General features: G+C 41.1%; 1 protein-coding gene across 1 annotated transcript; it reads left to right on the forward strand.

Moving 5' to 3' along the window:
- Positions 1–1,748: 1,748 nt before the first annotated feature.
- Positions 1,749–16,899, forward strand: macf1b (microtubule actin crosslinking factor 1b). Its single transcript, XM_040117356.1, has 37 exons — positions 1,749–2,405; positions 2,605–2,661; positions 2,791–2,961; positions 3,639–3,805; positions 3,915–4,074; positions 4,181–4,265; positions 4,694–4,938; positions 5,657–5,776; positions 5,959–6,066; positions 6,171–6,389; positions 6,751–6,954; positions 7,038–7,269; positions 7,432–7,658; positions 7,757–7,879; positions 7,966–8,067; positions 8,509–8,610; positions 8,818–8,982; positions 9,175–9,330; positions 9,761–9,958; positions 10,521–10,649; positions 10,763–10,933; positions 11,044–11,199; positions 11,312–11,518; positions 11,632–11,751; positions 11,837–12,006; positions 12,132–12,291; positions 12,472–12,666; positions 13,028–13,153; positions 13,571–13,714; positions 13,968–14,156; positions 14,385–14,499; positions 14,660–14,826; positions 14,956–15,118; positions 15,316–15,470; positions 15,569–15,643; positions 16,022–16,139; positions 16,683–16,899. The coding sequence occupies exons 1-37, from the start codon at positions 1,749–1,751 to the stop codon at positions 16,844–16,846; spliced, it is 6,222 nt and encodes a 2,073-aa protein (XP_039973290.1). The 3' UTR covers positions 16,847–16,899.
- The last annotated feature ends 5,732 nt before the right edge of the window (positions 16,900–22,631 follow it).

The following is a 22,631-nucleotide window of genomic DNA, read 5'->3' on the forward strand; positions in this document are numbered from 1 at the left end:
TGACCACACATGCAGCGCAGTAACCAGACACGGCACACCCTCTCTCTTGAATTGTTAACCCATGTGGACATGGCCACAGACACTCTCTCTGCCCTCCTCAAGAGACCGCTGGGCAGTGATCTGAGCTAACTGGGTAATCATTGATCTTTGGGCTGGGGCTTTTGTCTGGGCACCACTCTCTGATCTGACTGTGTACTCCCCTGCGGATCCCCTGACTGCATCATGCACTGCGGGGCATGCATGATGCAGGTAATTACTAGCCTAATGCTCAAGGAGCCATCATATCAAACAAGGTCATTTTTAGATTCTACTTTATTTAAAAACTGTTATCTATCTTAACTATAATTACTTTCATATTTGAGAGACACACAAAGAGATTTGATTGAAATATGGGGTGGATACTGGAAGAAGCACAGACGCAGAGACCTGCATATTCAGCATAATTTTGTCTCCCTACAGCTTGACTGTAACATGTAACTGTACCCATACACCATCATAAATTAACCTCTTCGGCATTTCAGCCGAAAAAAAAGGAGCTGACATCCCAATTTCCCCTTTTGTTAACCCATATTGCCCCCCCCCACAGATCTTTAGTCACCAAGCATGACCTGAGGTAACCTATTTAATTCTGAATGGACCAGTCCGACCCCACCTCAGGGGGAGGACCCGACTTCAACAGGCACCCTCCCTGTGAGCTCCTGACTGGCTCACCTCAGCTCCTCTATACCAAGATAATTACATTCACCTTTAACCCTTCTGTCAAAACAATGAAGGCACTAACCTGAGGGGGAAGCAGACGGGCTAACAGTTTGAAACTGTCACTGCCAGTGTGTGTCTTTTCAGTAATATACTAATTTTATACAAATACGATGTTGATGAGCTTATTGTTGGACTGAAAATTGTCATTCAGTGATGTGGTATTAATAAGAGAAAAGCGCAGTATCTTATGAGCTCCAATTGATAACTGTTACAGAAAATACAGAATTTATTTGTGCTTTTTTCGATAAAAGTAATTATCATATTATACTGCATAAGAAGTGTTCTCTTGGTATTTGTATGTTTTTCTAACTACCCCTCCACCGCTCCTATGCCACTCTGTGTTCATACTCCCCCTATTATTGTCACCCCAGAGAAATGAGGTGATGTCGGCATTTTTATGGCTGTCATATTTGATCAGACCCTTAACGGGTTTCCCAGGACTGGTCGTGGCTGAGTTAGAGAAAGAGCTGGCCGGCTGCCACCGGTTCTCTATGCCAGGCTAAACAGTGGGATCCTCGACAAGCCTGTCACATTGATTTCTAAGCCTGGAATATTTCAGTTGGTGATGTGAGACAGAGGAGAGCATGTTTGTATGTGGTCGAAAGGAAGACAAAGGGACAGGGTATATCCTGGCCAAGTATCTTTGCTATAGTTCCCTCTGGTCTTTCATTGTCAATAAAGGGCAATGTTGGCAAAGAAATTTAGCAAATAAAAGATGTGAGAGACTGGTTTCATTTTGTCTCATTGCAGTTTTCTGAATATAGAAATTGTGGCAAGCTTATTTTGTGATTTTGAAGCAGGAGAGTTGTAGATTTAAAGAAAGAACAGCAGTGGTATGTGTTTTGTTGATTTGCACAATAAGCATTTTTTCACTTCATGATGACCCAGAGCCCCCTTGTCTTATTTTAGGTAGCTGAAGGAACCCCCGCATGCATGGCCAAGGGGCCTTACCTCACCTATTACCTCACTAGCCTCTGGGCTGAAGGATTATGGGTAACCTCATCAGCCGGCCCAGCTGCCTGGGCCAGAAGTCCAAGCATGTGAGGTCAGACGAGGACTTCCTGAAAGAGTGCTACCAGCGACGAAGGGAGTGGCAGTCCCCAGAGCAAAATGGAGAAACCAAACGAGAAGAAGCTGTCAAAGACAAAGCCAGAGAAGGTGCGAACAAGGAAAGAGAGCTGGAGAGAGACAAAGAGTCACAGGAAATTGATTGTAAGAGGGAAGAGGGGGCTCATACGCCCATATCAGACAAACCCCTTCGCAGCTCTCCTGCCTCCACAATCAGGAGTAGCAGTACTCTGGATAACGCCTGGCGCAGCAGCCCTTCACCAATAAAAACCTCCCGAAATGGGACACTAACAAGGAGAACCGTGCCTCCGGAGTTTACCAGATCCCCCCTGGCTCACCCAGACAAGGGTACTACAGAGAGGAGGGCCAGCTTCCAGAGGAGAGACTCTAGAGAAGGAAGTCCTTGGTCCTGGAAGACTGTGGCATCACGTGAGGTTACAGAGGTGACGGAGGTGACAGAGACGATTGTAACCGAAATCGTAGAAGTGACAGAGTATCCGCCAGGAGATAAAGGAGGGGACCCTATAGTCACCAGAACTGTTAGAGTCCTCAATGGGGTGGCCGAGGAACTCGCTGAGGTTGATAAAAACACCAACTTCCAAGCACACCAAATATCATCTATCTTCCATTTCATTCTTTCCTCTTCTCATAAAAAAAACAACCATTCTCAGCTTTCTTTAACATTAATAATGTAAAATTATGTTGTCTCTCTATGACATGGCAGTGTCACTTTTTTTTATGAATTGATGCAATTTGTGGACTGTCTTTATTTTGCAGCTCCAAAGTGATGGACACTCAAGCTCAGACCAAGATTCTAGCCTGGACAGATGGAGGGTATGGTTAACCTTTACCTCCTCTATCCTTGTGTTGCAACAGCAAAACTGATCATGTTTCTCATGAAAGCATTCTCATATTTTCATTTTATCATACTTCGGCTAATATTTTGTGGTGGTCTTTCTCAAGGGAACAAGATCTGCCTTGGCAATGAGGGATGTGTCAACAGACTCTGAGGCTTTTCTCCAAAACCTGGGCGCTTTGCTCACATGGGTCAGTGAGATAGAGGAGCTCACAGCCAATCAGAAAGCCCCATCTTCAGAGGTCAAAGTGGTGAAAGCGCAGCTCCAAGAACAAAAGGTGTGCTATCAGCAACATCACAACACCTCATTCCTTGTTCTAAAAAAGATATCTTTTGAAGCACTATAGCAGGGGGAATACACCTGAAAGATGTACCTACATAAAGGTATGCTGAGGTCATGAAAAATATGCAACTGCTTCCTTCCAAGTTCTATGCAGTGAGAATGGGTGGTGTTCATAGCCACAATGGACCTCAGTCTTTGTGAACATTTCCCGGGGGTATGAAAAAAGCAGGGGAGGCACTCACCTTTCAGCTGTAATCACACCCATTGTGAGCTCTTTGGATGAGGTGAAACCTGTCTGGCTCTTGACAATGTAAGCTTGATACACAAGACAGGGTTTCCTGCACACTGACACAAAGGCAGGCACAAAAGAAGAATAGGGCTCTGATAAATATTAATTTTTGCTGCAAGCAAAGGCATTTCTCTGAAATTAAACCTGAAATATAAAGTGAACATTCTCTGTAATACTGATGAGAACATGAGAGGGTGATTTCTGATTTAATACAAATACTAGTCCTTGTCAAGGCTTTGAGATATTTTTCACTTGTCCTTTTTCCTGGAAGCTTCCGTCTTTCTACAAATAGGGGTAAAATACTATAAACTCCTCCATCTATGATAAACCCTTTTGATTTCATGAAGTATGGCTTTACCTGAGCATGTTCTGTTGTTTTACAGCTTTTGCAGCGCCTCCTAACAGACCGCCGGCATAGTATGGACTCCATGATGTTAGAGGGCCCTCGGTTGGTAGAGGCCCACCCAGGAGAGGAGGGGGAGCAGGCAAAGGTCAAGCTCTTGACTCTCAAACAGAAGTGGGAGGCCTTACAGCTGGAGGCAGAGCAAAGGTCAGCGACTTTTACTGGCAATTCCACACGTTCACTTGGCAAGGCTTACTGCATGATACAAATCATTCTTACGGATGGTTACAATCAGTGGACATTTCGTTGTTGATAGGAGGGCGAGTCTGGAGCTCATTCTGCCCAGGGCCCAGCTCTTCCAGGAAGGAGTAGACAGCCTGCAGCAATGGCTCATATCTGTGGAACAGGCCCTAGCTGAACTACGAAATGCAGAAAGAGCCATGCTGCATCTTTCAGAGGCCACAGATCAAGCCAAGGTTCGAAATCTACCATGTATGGTTTAATTGCATTTACAGTAGAGTAAATGTCCATTGTGTTGTTTGCACAGAGAAATATAATTTTGACACGTTTTCATTTCATCAGGCTGTGGTTGAGGAGATACAAGACAAAACAGTGGAGCTAGGGAAAATACAAAAGTCAGGACATGATCTGATGGAGGCAATTTCAGGTAATATTTACTGCATAAGGTAAATACTTATGTCCAGGGATGAGGTTTTGGTTAAATTAATATGAATTTTAAATGATCTATACCAATACTAATATTTTTTCCAGGACTACTAGTGGCAAAATCTAACAATTCCACAATAAGATCTATCGATAGTAACATTAATACATGCTCCTGCAGATGGTTTTGTGTGGAATCTGATCAAAATGTCAAAACAGAATGAAGTGGTTTCCAATAAATATCTGGTGTAGTATTGAATCAAGTGTAATGATAAATTCTACAATAATTATGTCAGTAAATGAAAATGCATCCTATCAATCCTAACAAGAACTGTCTCGCATTGATTTTTAATATTAGCACTACCCAGGAAAAAATTTTTGGTCTTACCCTATGCATGCTGATATACCCAATGTGGTTTTTCTCCATTTTAGAGGAGGAAACCCAGCAGGTGCAAGAGAAGATGGATGGGCTTCGTATCCGTTGCTCTGTGCTGAGTTTGAGCAGTCTGGATGTGCTGCAGAGGCTGGAGCAGGCGCTGGAAGCCTCTAGTCGTTGCACCTCCAGCCAGGAGGACCTCCACCTGTGGCTGGGCCGCATTGAGAGGGAGCTCTTAGGAGCAGCAGGAGCACAGACAAATGCTGGAGATGCAGTACTATGTACAGCGGAGAGACAGAGGGTAAAGATCCCACACAATCCTATAATGAACCATTTGGAGGTTGTCAGGTTGTATACAGGATCCACCTGGCAGCTGTAGTGTAGGTTCAAAGCAAATGTATGAGAAAGGGTGCGAATAGTGGATTATAATAGCTGTCAAAGCAAAGGTTATTATAATTGTTCCTTTTCTTTTGATTAGTATCACTAAATGTGGTTCATTTTGTACTTTGATAGCGCTATGTAGCCTGGCATTTCTTGGCATACCATAGTGTAGCACACTATTTTTGAATTGTTGACCACATTTCTGACCACCACACATATAGATAAGTTATTGTCAGTGTAAAAAAACAGAGTAGCTAGCTAGCCTCAAATGCTCACACTTTATTAACCTGAACCTGAACATTTTAATTTTTTTTAATTATTTTTTTAACTTTGTTAGCTAGCTAATTCATCAGCTAACAGTTAACAACAATTAGACAAGGCAACCATGGGTAAATTTATAGCATACATTTCATTGCTTTGCCAAATATAAAAAGGTTAGTCTACCTGGCTAGCTAGCCAACTAGCTATTAAAGCAATAAAGAAAGTTCAGGTGAAGTAAGCTGGTGCATGTAAAATTGGTGAGGTCCCTTTTTTCATAGTAAGTATACACCCATTTCTTAAACTTCAGAGATGTAGGTATCAAATTTAAATGATGAATGTTTTTGGTGATATGCTAAAATACAGTATGTTCTTATTAGCTGGAACAGGCGGTGGTGAAGGAGATGGCTTGGTTCAGAGACACAGCACTGAGTCTTGAAAAGCTGAAAACCATTGATCTGGATCCAGAGCTCATAGCAGAACAACTGTATGAACAGAAGGTCAGGACTAATAATGCTGACTAAATAATGTACTAAATAAATATTTTCCCACTTTAAAAAAAACAAAACATTGCATGTTTGTGTTATCTGTATTGCTAAAGTGTAAAAGTTTAAAATTTTACAAATTCATTAAAATTATGTTTGGTGTGTGAATTTAATTTGATATATTATGTCCTGAATAGATTTTGGCTGTGGAGATTCTCCAACACAGGTTCAACATTGAGAAGATGGTGAAGATTGCTGAAATCTTGCTAACATACAGTGATGAAGGAGAAATGGGTGATCTTCGGGTATAGTCTACATTTTATGCATCCGTTTTACTGATTATATAAATGTACTTCTAAGAATTTTTTAATTTCTGATTTCTTTATTTTACTGTCATCTCTCCATACAGACCCCAATAGATGTGTTACAGGAACAATGTAACACCACCTCAGCCACCAATTCCCACGTGGTTCTGCAGCTTGAGCATGCTCAGTCGCTCCTTCTCCAGTTCTCAGAGGGCCTTTCTGAGGTTTCACCCTGGCTAAAAGAAACTCAAACCCTCATTGGCCAGCTCTCCCTGAGCACAATTAGCTATGAAGCATTTCGGGAACAGCAGGACCTCTTACAGGTAGAAGAAACCTGCCTCTCCACATTGGAGTGCCGGCTTTTTTCTTCCTTTTTTTGTGCTGTTCAACAAAGAAGTTCTTTTATACCTCAAAGTCTGCCGCCATTATCCTTTGGGTAAATGAGCTATTCTGTTCTAGTACAGTTCATTTGTGTAATGTACTTCATGACAGGGATACTTTTCCACCAGTGTACTTTGATGGCATTTCTGTTTTGCAAAGTATGCCATGAAAAGAGAGACAATATGATTTTTTCTATCGTCCTCCATCCATTTTAGGGATTAAACTCAGATCAGGTTCTTTCTGATGAAAATTCTACTCTCCACATTGTTATTACACCTTTCTTTATCTCTCTCTTCTGCTAAGGGTTTGAGGGAGTCTGTAGCAGAACATAGACCCTTGATTGCACGCTTATGCTCTCTGGCAAAACGCTTGTCAGAACTAAATCCCATTCAGGGGGTCGAGTTCTGTCGCAGGGCTACAGATGCTGAGGAGCAACATAGAGCCATAAGAGACCGGGTCAGAGAGACTGCCAGTCTACTTGAGGAGTCATTGCCACGATTCACACAGGTAAGAAAACTTGGATAATGCAGAAAATATTATAAATAGCCCTGCAAAAGCACACAACTTCATATCTTCTCGTATTATTGTAGCTGAATGAGAGGATGACTCTGATTAGAGAGAGCCTTGACCGCCTGCGCAGTCGCATACAGACTCCCACCCCCTTTCAAGGACTCACCCCAAGGATCCAGGAGCAGCTGCAGGAAAACAAGCACACCCTGACTGAGCTGTCCAAACTGGAGCTGGGCCTCAGCAGTGTCAAGACACAGGCAGATGAGCTGCTGGCTAACACACAGGCAGCTGGTGACGGATCTATCGGCACAGGTAATCATCTTCTCAGAAATGATCTTGTTTGTATACAAATATGATATTGTCCCAAGACACTGACATGTTATCTTTGTAAAAATGCTGCAGGTGCAATGCTATTTACTGTGGGATAAGGACAGATTCTAAGCTATGTCCTTGCTATATCCTCTTCAATCCTAGCAATCCAGGAGCAAGTGTCCAGTCTATCCCAGCTGTGGGAGGAGACACACACTCAGGCCCAGGAGAGGGAAAGCTGGCTGCTCAAACTCTTGGATCTCGCCTTGAAGTTCTGGAATGATGTCAGCGATGTTACGGCTGCTCTCAATGATGCTCAGCAGGCGGTTTTGGACCTCAATGCTAGTCGGACAGACTCTGAAACAATCCGCCAGAGCCTTGAAACCATGCAGGTTTGTCTGGACACTCTCCGGAACAAAAGAAACCCATATTTTTATCTATAATTATTCACCGTGACACTGTATAACCTTTTTTATTCTTTCCACTTCAGACTCTCAGGGAGGATATTGACAGTTTACAGGGAGATCTGGACACGCTTGGCGTGCTGGGAATGGACCTGATGTCAGCATGTGGGGATACAGACAAACCAGATGTCACAAAGAGCCTAGATGAAGTAAGCAACAATTTAAATGAAATAATTTTTGTCTCATGAAGATGTGGTGATGTTAACTTAACACCCTATCTTTTGCTATGTTGAAGCTCTATTGCACATGGAACAACTTGAGCAAACTGTGGAACGAATGTTACAAAAAGCTGGAGGAGTCCTTGCAGATGGCACTACACTATCAAGACACTATGCAGGTGTGTGTCTACAGTATATTCTAGCATTGTGTGTATAACAAATATGCCATGATCAGTATCATAGCCTTGTCAGACAGGACACTTTGGCCAACACTGCCTGACTCAAGTAGCAGTGTTATGGCATCCTGCCAAAGACAAAGCTAGTCTTTTATTTTGTTGCAATAGAAAAGTTCAGACTCGGACTCCCTGTAGTTTTACTTATGAGTAAATGACAGATGGTGTGGTCCTCTGCCAAAGGAAAATGAGTTTAATGGTGTAAACTGTGTGCGACCGTATGAAAAGTATCCGGCTCTACGTGTTTGGCTGTTAAGCACAAAAATGTCATCAATGTTACAATCACACAATATGGTGAGAATTAAGGGCTTAGTGGAACAAACTGTGATTGGACAGTATCTCATTTATTGTGCTTATAAGCATACGCATTTACTGTTTTTCTGAAAGGGTCTTTTTGAGTGGTTGAAGTCAGCTGAGCTGAGGTCTACTGAAGAATTCATGGTAGGATCGGACCTGGAATCAGTTAAAGAGCAGCTATGTGATCTCAAGGTGAGTTTGTACACCAAAGTACACCCATAACCAGCAATCAGACTAACTGATAACTAACTTTGCCTAGTAAGTGTGTTGGTCTGTACAGAGATTGTGTTTTTAAATGCAGCATGTGTAATTTATTTTATTATAACATAAAACATGTCAGTGATGACAATAGTAAGCTGAATGTTAGTCCAAACATTCATTCTTTATTTTTTCCCTCAGGAATTTAAGCGAGAACTTTACCAGAAGAAGATTGAGATAGAAAGCCTGAACCATCGTTTTGTGTGCCGGCTGTCTCCAGGCTCGGAGCGCCCAGGCTCAGTCTCACCATTGTGTGACTTCAGACTGCGCTGGGACAGCCTGGAGTCAGAGACGGTCAGCAGACAGGTGAGAATATGGAAGCAGGTATCACAATATAATATGAATGTTAAGTTGCTTTAAACTGCAAAACACAAAATGAATGATGATCCAACATGAAAATAAGTCATGTCACCAAGTCACCAAGTTTAGACGTACAGTCAGCTATACTCATAATGCTATGTCACCTGAAAGCTTTCTATCCATGCGTTATACTTTCAGCATCAGCTGGAGTGTGCCCTGCTGGGTCTGGGTCAGTTCCAAAACACGCTGGATGAGCTGCACACATGGCTTTCCCGGACCGCGCAACAACTGCAGGGCAGCCAGCCAATCAGTATTGACCTGCAAGCCTGTGAAATACAGCTGGCCAAACACAAGGTTGTTGCTGGTCTACTTACATCAATTTGTAGTGATTCACATATCCATTTAGGTGCTTCATTGCAGGGCTGTATGGTCAGAGGTAAGCTCTAAGGTATTAGAGCTCTTTCAGACTTTGAAGGTCACAGAAAACAGTAAACCTTGTAACTCAGATTTTCTCATAGAGCTGTGGACTTATCTGCTAGATAACACTGAACACTTTGAATTAATGACAGGCTTCTGTCTCCTGAAAGTGTTCACCATTGTGTCCACCAGTGTCAATTCATGCTTTGCCAGCAGAACACACTGCTAGAATCCTGTTTTTTTCTTAACTGCAAAACACAACTAAGACCAGAAAAAACCTAGCTCTAACACCTGCAATCAATACATTTTAATTCATCAGACACTGATACCACCATAACTAATCTCTAATACTTCTTCCTTCTCAAAGGTCTTGCGTAATGATGTCATGTCTCATGTTCGCACGATGGAGTCACTGAACCGGGCAGGCAGGGGGCTGCTGGAGGTTGGGTCTGGGGACAGTCCACATGGCCTGCAGTCGCGGCTAGAGCAACTCAATGAAAGCTGGGAGTTTGTTCGTTGCGAGACTGAACGCAGGCAACTGGAACTAGAGAGCAGACTGAGTCAGGTGAAGAGAGAAAAGATACATTAATTTGTTACAATTGCAGTAACAGCCATAAGGTAGATTAGACTAATCGTTACCTGTGTACATAGTAAATTATTAAACAGTGTAATGGGAGGCAGCATCCTAATACACTAATTTGGTTTCATATCAGTGTGTATTGACGCCATCTTGTGGTGATTGCCTGAATAGGAAACAAATTATGTATACACACACACACACACACACACACACACACACACACACACACACACACACACACACACACACACACACACACACACACACATATAATTAAAAAAAAATCTTTTTTTTTTGAGAAAGATGAACACACAAGTGTGTCAAGACAAGACAAGACAATTTGAATGTATGGCTTTTTTGTTATAAACGAAAGCACAGCATATAAATTAGTTAACCTACAGATAAAAATAGCATGAAATTTGATGGCAAATGATGTTACATGATGGAACTTTTGAGATAACTTAAAAATTGACAAGTCTGTTAAAATAGATGATTTTGCATAAATTTTATTAATGCTTATTTAATTGATGGATGATTTTTTTTACAGGTCCAAGATGTTACAATGGAGATTCAGGATCTTCTGCAGTGGTTGGAGAACACAGACCTGAGATTGTCCTCCTCCAAGACCATGTGGGGAATGCCGGACTCTGCCAGTGAAAGGCTCAGTGCGCACTTGGTTAGACCTAACAGTATTTTGGCTTTAAAAATTAAAAATATAATTTAAAAAAAAAAAAAATGTGTTCCCCATGAAAATAATCATTTCCTCCCTCTAATCTGATTTTCTAACAGGAGTTGTGCAATGAGTTGGAGTCAAAGCTCCATGCCTACACAGATGTTAAGAATGCCATCCACAGGATGCTAGAGAGCAGCAACGTTGCACGGGGATCGAGCACCGAACATAGCCTCTCTATTCTTGAACAGAAATGGGCATCTGTTTACAGCAAAGTCCAGGAGCGAAAGGTTAGTTAACTTTACATAGTCATTATGCATTACCTCAGTTATTTGTTTCAGTGTGAACTTGTTTTATTCATGAATACAAGTACATGCTTATATATATGCTTGTCCCGCAGGCTAAGCTAACAGAGGGATTGAGTCTGGCCAAGGAGTTCCACAGTAACGTCCAGGAGCTGCTCACTAAGATGAGCAAGTGTGAAGAGTCTATTGGGCTTCTTCCTTCTCCCAGCTTTGTTCTGGACACCGTTTGTACTCAGCTGCAGGATCACAGAGTACATCTTTTTATACCCGCTGTATTCTTTCTTTCTGTCAATTCCAGAGTTTTGTATGCTTCTGTAAATATTTGTTTTTGTTTCACAAGATATATTTCACTTCTTTTTACAGACACTAATGAATGAGGTGAACGGTTACTATGAGAAGAAGACCACAGTAGAGAACACAGGTTGTAGACTAACTGAACTGAGCAGGAAGGAAGACTGTGATGTCATTCATAATCTAATAATGACCGTCCAGGATCGCTACAAAAAGCTACAGCAACGTACATCAGAAAGAGGCAGGATGCTGGAAGAGGTCAAAAAGAATGCCAAACAGGTAAACCACTTTAGCACCTCCACTATGAATGGATGACCTTCACTTTCATGCTCAAAGCTCACTTGAGCAGTTTGAGGAACATATACTTTCTGTCTTTATCTCTCGTATTTTAGTTCAGTGAATCTTGGCGCTTGCTAGTGGACTGGATGACGGAAGTAGAACAGACATTAGACACGCATAAAGAGATTGCTGTGTCCCATGAGGAGATTAAACGACAACTAACTGAACAGAAGGTGCAGTGGGCATCTCAATTAATTCAATTTGGTTACATGCAATATGTTTATGAGTACCTTTACTGATCAATTGTTTGGTAATTAGGAATTCCAGAAACTGCTGAGGTCAAAGAGGCCCATGTACGAGGCCACATTGAAGAGTGGTCGCAGCCTCCATGAAAGAGCTAAATCCAGCCATGACAGACAACATCTGGAAAACCTACTGGCTGAACTCAAAGACACATGGGACACAATCAGTGGCAAGTCTTTGGAGAGGTATGGAACTCCGTTAAAGTATGAACATACACAACAAAATTTCTTTCAAATGAATACAACAAAAATTCTGATTTATCCAAACTTATGTTGAAAACGTACGGTGTTGTGTGTGGTTTTTCTCTCAGACAACATAAACTGGAGGAAGCACTGCTGTTCTCAGGCAGATTCACCGATGCTCTCCAGGCACTGAATGACTGGTTGTATAGAGCAGAGCCCCAACTGGCTGAGGATGTTCCTGTTGGTGGAGACAAAGACATGGTCAATAATCTGATAGACAAACACAAGGTATGCCAGTGATTGTTTCATTTGCTAACAGTAATAATAGTACTGATGTGAAGTTGCTGTATGCTACACTGACTTTTTATATCTGAGTTTTATTGACTTTTCTATATTTTTGAGGCAGTTTCTTCACAATCCTGTCCTGTAAGGAAAATGCGGCTTCTCAGCCTCTATTCTTTCTCTCAGGCATTCCAAAAGGAGTTAGGGAAGCGAGCTGGATGCATTAGGACTCTGAAGCGCTCAGTGAGGGATCTGACCAGGAGCAGCACAGCTGATGCTCACTGGCTGCAGGAGCAGATGGATGAACTGGAGGGCCGCTGGGAGGCTGTGTGCAAGCTGTCAGTCAGCAAGCAAGACAGGCTGGAAGCTGCACTTCAGCAGGTAGTTATCCAGCTAAAAAGACCCAAAATGCTCAAAACTCCCAAACATCATAAAACTCTAGTTTGAGTGTAAACTGATTTTTCTATGATGAGATTTTAAATATTGATGCTGCTGCTGGACTAAAGTTATCAATATACAATATATTGCACTGACAGTGGCTTTAAATTTGACATTTTTCGAGCAAAAATTGCAAGTATTCATGTTTCCCTCCAATTTAATTTTTGTTTAAGCCTAAACGGTCATGTGGAAACTGTACCAGGAATGAAGGATGGTTGACTAGCTTATATATATATATATGACCATTAATAAGAGTTGGTAAGGAAGTCTAATCCCAAATCTTATCTTTCTATTCTCTCATCAGGCTGAGAAGTTTGATGGCCTTGTCCACACTTTCATGGAGCGTCTAACTGAGGCAGAGAGGATATTGAAATATGGGCTGATACCGGAGGAGGAAGAAGGTTTGCTTGCCTTCTGTAAACAGCACAAGGTCAGTATAACATGATACTTTAACAGTCCCCATAGGGAAGTTCGTTTTTTCCCATCTTGTCTGCTTCCAGGGAGGTCAAAGGTCAGAGTCTGCTACACAACAACAAGCTGGTGCTGACAAGGATTCGGTATTTGCCTCAAGGGCAGTTAAGCAAGGCGATGCTTGAACCCACTTCACCCCTTTGTAGGGCGGGTGCTGTGATCATTAAGCCACTGCTGTATAGGCACAGGCTATTTAACACTTAAATAGGCTTAAATAGGCACAGGCTATTTAACACACATTATAAGAAAAATGATCAATTCGTTGTATGTTGGGAATGAAGGTTATGATATTGTCATGTCATGCCAAGACAATGGCTCATTCCATGTGTGTTACTGGACAAAACACTGAAAAATCCTTTTATCTGACCCTCCCTAGGAGTCAATGAGTGCTTTGCAGGCTCAGGCTGTGGAGGTAGAGAACATCCAGCATCTGGGTGAAGAGATCCTGGCCTCCTGTCACCCAGACTCCATAATCACCCTCAAATCTTGGATCAGTGTCACCAAAACCCGCTATGAGGAGGTGAGTGCTTTCATGGCCACAAAGTAAACAATCGCAAAATTGATCTCCCCTAGGGCTTAAAGATATCATAAAGAAATCACAAATTAATTGAAAATTATTAGTTGCTTTCTGTTAGGTAACTGAAAATGCTTTGAAGACAGGAAGACACACTTTCAATAACTGGCAAGTTCTAAACAGCAAAAGAGTGTCAACGTTTGAGAGTGTCCAAATGTGACTGGTGTAATTTTCTCCCCCTTCCTGTTTTCCGAGACAGGTTCAAACGTGGGCTCAGCAGCAGGGCCAGAAGATCCAAACCAGCTTGGCAGCACTGGAGGCAGAGAAAGAGGAAATCCAGAGACTTCTAGACTGGATCTCCTCCGCAGAGGAAGCACTCAACCTCAGAGACCAAGAGCCTCTGCCTGAAAACACAGAGCAGAACCAAGAACTCATTGAGCAACACATGGTACAATTTTCCTCTGTTCTATGAGCTACCTAGAAATCAATCTTACTGTGCTTTCTGTCACATCATGAGTCTCCACTTCATTATACTATACTTTTAAAAATATTTAAATCACAGTATAACCTGTACCATCTTTCCATGGTTACAATGTGACCAAATGATGTCCCACTTAGGGCGCATTAAGAAGCATCTTTACCATGCCATGTTATCACTGATCATTCCACACTCTAGATATTCATGGAGGAGTTGAATAAAAAATTTCCAGAGGTTGAACATGCCACAAAGTCCTGCAAACACAAGAGCATTCCTAAACAGCAAGTGTCTCCCAGCAAAAGGCCGCTCACAAGTAAGCCACCATGGACAGTTGTTTACATTCCATCAGCACGTGAAAAAAGTCATAATTGTAATATAAGCATTAACAGCTTGATGCCTGTCTCCCATGCGTAAAGCAGATGTTATCTGACTGAAGTGATAACAGACGCTCATGTTGCTGTTTCTCCATCCAGAGAGGAGGAGCACTCTGAAGCTGCAGCCTGCTGTACCAGTTCCCCTGGAGCACCTCGACCCCCAGACCCCAAAGCTCTGTCAACTGGTCAGTCAGTGGCAGAAGCTTTGGCTCCTGGCTGTGGCGAGACAAAACCGTCTGGAACAACACCAGCAAAAACTCAAAGAGGTTATTGTGCCTTTTAAAATTATCACTGTAAAAATGTTAACAGGTTTTGGTGCCAATACAGTTGGCCTAGCTTTAAGGTGAGGTCACAACTATAGGTAAGGTTAAATGACGTTTAATCTTTCTGCACAGATGGAAGAATTTGCAAACTTCGACTTCAATATTTGGCGAAAGCGTTACATACAATGGATTAGTCATTTGAAGTCACGGATCTTAGACGTGTTCCGCAGCATCGACCGTGACCAGGACGGACGCGTCAGCCAGAAGGAGTTCATCGACTATGTCCTCGCCTCAAGTAAAACCCACTTGCTATGAATCCCTCAGTGTTGTGACCTATGTATCGCTTACTTTCGGATACCATGAAATACAAACGAGGGCCTCTGAAATGCCTAATAAGCATGCTGAGACTTATTTACTTTATGCCATATCTACAATATGTACATAGGTTAACACAGTCTAAAATCATCTTGGCTTTATACATCACTCCTGTAGAATTTCCCACCAACTCTCTGGAGATGAATGCGGTGGCAAACATCTTTGACATGAACAGTGATGGCTTCATTGACTACTATGAGTTTGTGAGTGCGCTTCATCCTAGCAGAGATCCCTACAGGAAAACACTGGATGCAGATCAAATCAATGAAGAGGTATGAACTGTATGTGCCTAAGAAAACACACAAATATAGTTTGATTCGTTTGAGTGGTGTGTTCATTGTGACACTGTCTCATTATTTGCCTTCTCTAGGTGAGTCGACAGGTATCACAGTGCAACTGTCCCAAGAGGTTCCAAGTGGAGCAAATAAGTGCCAATAGATACAGGGTGAGTCATTTTTATAGACACTAATTCAAAAAATGCTGAAGCAGTTTTTTCATTTACTGCTTTAATCACCTGATGTCTGGTGGGTGTTTGTGGGAAAGCATCCTCTGTCACACAGGGCATGGAATTTGGTGGGATTAACATAAAGAACAGGGTCATTTTATTATAAACATAAAAAGAAATGGGTGATTGGAAAGAGCATGGCGTATAGAAACCTAATGGAAACATCAGTGATCATCTTCTTGAAAGTGCAGTTTGAAAATGCCACAGCAATGAGGACTATAAAATATATAAAAATGTCATTGCCCTCTTTTCTATTACTTGTGTAGCTGAGGGCTCGTTGCTATAACTTTCAATATGTATATTGTCTGTTTGCTGCAGTTTGGAGATTCCCAACAGTTGCGGATGGTTCGTATCCTACGAAGCACGTTGATGGTGAGGGTGGGAGGAGGCTGGACTGCTTTAGATGAGTTCCTGGTCAAGAATGACCCCTGCAGAGGTCAGCCCACTGGTCCTAATTGTCTTAACATAACAAAGCACACTTGTCTTTCAGGGTCTTTCAACTGCTGTAATATTAGAAGTCTTCAGCACATTGCATGACTAAAAGTGCTTTACTTCTAATTGGTTTTTTGAAATTTTTGAAATAAACTGGTGATTCATACAATTGACATTATTGATGTAGGTAACAAATTGTCAGATGAATCTTTTCTGATGCCAGGTAAATGACTTTTTTCAAGGAAAAAAAACAACAAAGGTTTAAGTGTCCTTTATTGGTTTAGAAAATTCTACAATTTCTGCTCAATATTAATTATAATAATATAACTATATAATAATATAACTAATATTTTAAAAACCACTGGATTAGCTCAAAATGCAGTGTTGCAAAGCTGAAAACAGGGCTGTTTTGTTGGTACATGGTCATCACAGGACAGCAACAATCAGTACATGAATCTATAAAAATACACATCAGCATTTCTTCTAAATGCAATGTCTGTTTTCTGTGAAAAATTCCTATAAAATTCCCTGGCCCTGTCCCCATCAGTAAAAGGTCGGACCAATCTGAAGATCAAGGAGAAGTACTTGTCTCCTGCCGGAAGCACTTCTAAGGGTTTGACTGTCAGCCGGTCCAACTCGAGCCTCAGCCTCTACAGCAGTGCCTCTGCCCCCACCAGCCCCATGACACGCAAGGCAAGACTTAAACTCTAGCCTGTTACAAATGGCTGCAGCGGCATCTTGTTTTTTGTGTACATCAATTTATCTTTGTGCTTGTTCTATTTTAAAATCAAAATATCATGACCACACTAGTTTTGAGGAATTGTTGTTATTACCATAGGCAAGGTAGACCATCCCTGAGAAGATTTGCAGCCCTTACTGGCATGTGCTACATTTACATGTTTTGCCAATGTGTCCTTCATATTTAAGTAGGTATATTTTTTACATATGTACCTTGCCTTTAAAATTTACAACTAAAACGTATCCAGTTCCACTCCTCTAACTGCAAAGTTTCAACTTCACATTAACTTAACTAGTTAAAATGCAGAATCTTATCCTATGTAAAATGAATACTAAATGTAGAAGGACAAGGACCGTAGTAACCTCCTTCGAACTCAGTTTTCTTGAAATGCGATTTTGAGAAACATTAAAAAAAAACTACCTGTAGCAAATTTCCACGAGCACTTTAAAATATTTTACCATCAGGAAATTTTACTCTAATTAGTCTAACATGTCTTGCTTTAGGCATTACTCCGGAGGAGTTTCTCAGGTGACCGCTGCATCCGTCCCAGGAGCTCCATAGCTGCTCTGGGGTCTGATCTACAGTTTGTCACAACCGGGGAGGATAATTTGTCCTCACCATCAGGTCAGTCAATCACCTCAGTTAGTTTTAAGGAAATGTGCTTTGTTGTGCATCGCGCAGAATGACAATTTTCACACACATGAGAAATACTTATAACTTGAGCTGGTGAGTTAACCCCATCCTGTGTGTTTACACTCTTTCACACCCTCCAGACGAAGCTGAGAGGTTACCCACATGATTACCTCTGCCTCTGAGCACAATGTGTATGCTGCAGCGCTGAATCCAAACACACAGCCTTGGGGCCCCGTGATAAGCAGAAACGCAGAAACTGACGGAAAAATACAAAGAAGGTCACCCGAGGTGATGCTAAAGGGTCTTGAACTTTGATAAATCCCTGTGGAGATAATGTCTGGACAATGAGGATGTCAGTCCAGATGCAAGGCAAAGATTATTATGTCTGTTGCATTTCATACACTAGTATCTGATTGCATAGAGTAGGAACTGAGAAGTTCTGCATGGATGCTTATTGCATGATAGCCAGAGCCTTGCTTAAATCAGATTTTGGTTTTTTTCCTGCTTGTTCTTTTTTTGTGGTTGTAAAGAGGTCAGACAGTACCAGGACCTGAGAGTAATGCTCAGTCAGTGATTTGATGTAATTGATTTAAAAGTGACATATAGCTAGAACACTTTTGTATATGTTATGTGAGGGTGTTATACTGTTTGACTGCCCCAACTAGCATCCAAAAGACACATATACCAAAACCATTACCATGTGAAGGGTACAGTATGCTGTCCTTCAACCTTTTGATATTATTTTTGTTTTTATTTCATTCCATGAAGATAACATTGTTGGCAGGGCCACACTGTTTGTGTCATTTACCTTTTTTTGACACCATGTTCATCAAATAATTATGTATTTTTATTGTTCTTTATTGTAAGGATGTTTTAAACATTGGAGATTGTGTAACGAACAATCGACTGAAGTGCAACAGGTCATTGTTGATTTGTAGAGATTATTTTCTCAGGATTGGTTTTGCCTTTGGATTTATGTATTTCTCTGGAACATTACTGTGAAAATGTAGATGTGTTGTTTCCTTCATAACACTACTTCCTAGTAGAGTTTTCTTTAGCACATGATTTTCAAAAAATGCACTTTTCTGTGTCCAACTACTGATAGGTTGTTTTGCTATGTGGGAAATTTGGCAGTTGTCATGAGTAAGAGGACTAATTTTGAAATACAAACTATAATTTTAGTTTGTGCTTCATAAAAATGCAGAATTTTTACAATTGTGTTTCAGCAGAATGCACTGGAGGTGATGCTGTATGGTTTAGCGGTGTAGTTTTTTCAGTGAAATCTGCCTTTTCGTTTCCTTGTCTTCCCTTTCCAGAATCTTTTATCAAAAGCAGTATATATTTTTTTTCTGTTTTCCTGCCATTGATGTTTGAGTTCTCTGATCTCCAGTCCAGTCAGAAATTCTCACAGCTGTCTTATTTTTTATTACCCTACTTTCAAAGGTGTTTAGGAAACAGGTGAGACTGCATCTGTTTCCTCCCCGGTTTACTCATCATCCTAAAGATACAATTATGCATTGTTCTAGCAAAAAATACTGAAACACGTTTACCCTGAGAGCGAAGCAACTGCAGCTCCATCAAGTTTACTGCACAGGCTGTTCAGTGTTGCACTGTGCCTGGCTTTTACTCTGTGGTTTCATTATAGAGCAGAAGTTACTTCACAATATGTTATCAGCTGTGTAACGGCATTGAATTTGTAAGTGTCCCTTTGTACTACTTGAGGTTGAAGACAGTAGTTAATGTACTTAATTGCATTTGGTCTATGCAGTTGTGAAAAAGATTTTTTAAAGTCAAAAAAGGTTTTCACATGATAACGTACCTTCTCTTCCTGGCCTCCATGTGTTGATGTTTGGAGAAGGTTGATAATTTACTGTACTGTAATAATACAATAGCCAGATTTCACTACTATTGCTATGCACCCTAATCTTTCTGTACTGTAAATGTTTCTATACCCAGCACTCATTCTGATGTCTAATTTAGGGAAACTGTAGATGAATGTCACTAATAATTTTAAGTCCTCTTGTATAAAAAAAATAAATCTTTATGTAATAAAAAATATTTGCCATGATCATTAATATTATACAGTGCTGCATTCATGGGCTGTTTTGCCAGACGTCAAACAAAGAAGACAAACAATCAAAGTGACATCTGCAGATGGACAAAACAATAGACCAGTGTAATTAAATCACAGCATGCTAGTTTCTTTTCTTTGCCTTACTAAAATTCAAGTGTCCGTGTATTCTCGTATGCCTGCAATTGCATATTTTTCTGGCCACTTACAGGCAGTGTTAACAGGCTGTGAACACACCATTGACATATCACTTTTACAGTTGATCTGTTGAACTTGTTAACAAACAGTTGCCTATTTACACATAATCTAGTTGTGAAGCAACATTAGCATTCATTCAGACTGATTCGTGATTTTGGCCACCTGGCTAATTTAGGTCTAATGTTCACTCTCTACCAACTCCCAAAATATCTTGCTCTTAAGAGCTTTGTATTGTGTGCTGCTTCTGGAACGGCGTCATGAGAACGGTGAGAGTGAACCCAAACAGCATAGTTGGGGCCAAAAAACCAAAGCAATGCGTTAAAAGAAGCTATAAAGCTCCGTCGAACTGCAGAGTCGGGTAGCAATTCACTGTTATTTGTTCCATTGTTGTTATAAATATATTTATTATAGCACCTTTAACCGCTAATTAACAAAACAAAAGGGAAGGGATTGATTACGTCCAAATGATCATTTGTACTTTGCACTCAAGTGCATTACATTATGTTTTAAAGAGACTGCTATTAAATGCTCAAAACTGTTTGTTATTTTAATATAAATGCGAATCTACCACATGTTAGACATTATGTTACACTCTAACAAATGAGGATCCAAATACAAAGTTGAAAGACAAAAGACAGAATGAGGATAAAGGTCAGGTGCACATTGTCATGTGTTTGGTATCTTATTTAATGATGAATTCTCAATGGCAGAAATTCCATCTGTTGATCCCCAGCGCAGGCAGCCCTCCTGTTGATGTCTAACAAGTGAATCTTTCAGACCCACTTTCACCGTACGTGCAGTACCAAAAACACAGACATATTTGTTTAAACACAGAGCCCCAGCAGTTTTGAGAAAGAAAGCAGAGTATTGTACTTCTACACAAATAGTCACCATGACTCCAGGTCACAAGAGTGCCCTGTACAGTCCAGAAGTTTTATCAAAACAACAGAGGCCTGTGAATGGACATCAGTGTGTTTTGTTCACAAGTGCACACACTTAAGACGAAGTGATCTTTTTGAGTGTAGCAGAGCAGTGGGGACATGCAGTCAGCGGATCTCATCTGAAGTGGACAGCAGACGCGGCTTTGGTGGGCTGGATCTTCTCACCCTGGGACATTTTGTGTTTTACCCATTACCTCACTCACTGGAGTGAGGCATCTTACAGCCAGACAATACACATATACTGTATACCGTATGTAATGCACATTGCATACATTGTGTGCATCAGGTGCAAATGGATATCTTCCAAAAGATTCACATGCCCATGTTTCTTCATAGCATACAGGTGATCACTCAGAATAACCTTATAATGATTTTCAGTGACCTTCCCTTTAAAGCTGCAGTAACATTCAACACGCGTTCGCACTCAACCTGGAAAAAGGATGTGATGTCAAAGTTTTGACGTGGACAATTAAATACTGTAAGTAATAACGTAAGTGATACTTTGGTTTGTGTTTTTATTGACCAACCAGAATGCTCAAACAAGTTTGGGTAGAAGATGAAACTGGAACAGGAAAAGCATGCTTGAATTCATCGGTCACACTGGCTTCGATTGAAATGAATAGGAGATTGAGCAACAAATTGTCAGACAGAAGTTGACGTTGGTGTTGCTCCACTTATTTATTCAGGTTTTTCTTCTATTTCTCAGTCATCTGTATATTAAATTTAATCTGAACGTCTTTCAATCCATTTACTGTACATTAGTACGTTTGCTGACTCTCACAGGTGCAGTCATGAAAACTATGGGAAAATACAGCACTAACAATATCATCAAGTAAGCAATCTGGGGCCCTTTTTGTGGCCAAACTGCAGACCCCAAAATACATACTTTATAAATCCTGAGAACTAGTGCAACTATGTCAGTGAAAATGAGCTGAACATACTGAACAATTAATCTAACTTTAAAGAGTTGTGTGTGACAGCTGCCATATATTAGCCACTTGAACAAAGAGTACACTGAAGTGAGTTGCATTTCTCCAAAGTGACAAAATACAACAGAATCTGTGAGAATTTAAAGCAGCTGCAAAGGTGGCAGATTGTCCTTTTCAGTAGGTTTGCAGTTTTGTTTAGTTTTGTGAAGGACACTGGAGTAGTTAACAAAATAAACCAGGTTGTGTATATCGAATTACTTTGCTAAACGTGATGTATAACTTAAAACATGACAAAGGCCAAATTGCAAACAACATAACAGAATATTTTTGATATTTGGCAGCAACAAATTTGCCTTAATCCCGCAACTAGGAAAGCTCCTTTCATTTTTATTTACTGTATCAAAAGTCATTTGCTTCATCACAATTTCACAAGCCTGAGCAGCCTAAGAAAGACTTTGTTGTTGTGATTCAGGGAGGGAACATGTAGTACCAGTCAATGCAGAGGTGGGTGCAAGGGCACTCAAATAAAATACCATCCAGTGAAGTTACTGCCCAACAGGGGTATCCCTTTGAGCTGGAATTTGGGCTGAACAAAAGCCAGGCTGACCCCGACCAAACACCCACTCAGAAATCCAAGAAAGCTGTCCAAAGTCATCTTCTGGTTGGCTAAGCTGCCCTCACTAAAATTCTACCAAAATGGGGACAACCCTCATGTTCATGTAGTAGAGTTACATAGCAGATTCAGTCTTTTCCTGCACTATCTTCTACTATTTCCCCAACATTTTCCAAGCTCCCCCTCTTCCATCCTTCTGCTCTCCTTTCTTCCTTCCTTATGTCCTCGTTCCCTTCCTCCACCCACCCCTGCTGCCGAGAACTTTGGTTCCCGAACTGGACCCCTGGCTCAGCCCTCAGTAGTCACATGATACAAGTCCAGAGATTTAGACTGGTAAAGTACAAAGCATTCAACTCAATGTTTTCTCCCCCC

Source organism: Xiphias gladius, chromosome 22 (genome assembly GCF_016859285.1).
Source record: "Xiphias gladius isolate SHS-SW01 ecotype Sanya breed wild chromosome 22, ASM1685928v1, whole genome shotgun sequence".
Taxonomy (NCBI): domain Eukaryota; kingdom Metazoa; phylum Chordata; class Actinopteri; order Istiophoriformes; family Xiphiidae; genus Xiphias; species Xiphias gladius.

Bases quoted from the DNA above. Each gene is read 5' to 3' on its own strand.
- macf1b (XM_040117356.1), top strand. From the start codon at position 1,749: ATGGGTAACCTCATCAGCCGGCCCAGCTGCCTGGGCCAGAAGTCCAAG. The intron at 7,659-7,756 runs GTTTGTCTGGAC...TTTCCACTTCAG, and splicing joins AGAGCCTTGAAACCATGCAG to ACTCTCAGGGAGGATATTGA. The intron at 15,644-16,021 runs GTGAGTCATTTT...TGTTTGCTGCAG, and splicing joins TAAGTGCCAATAGATACAGG to TTTGGAGATTCCCAACAGTT.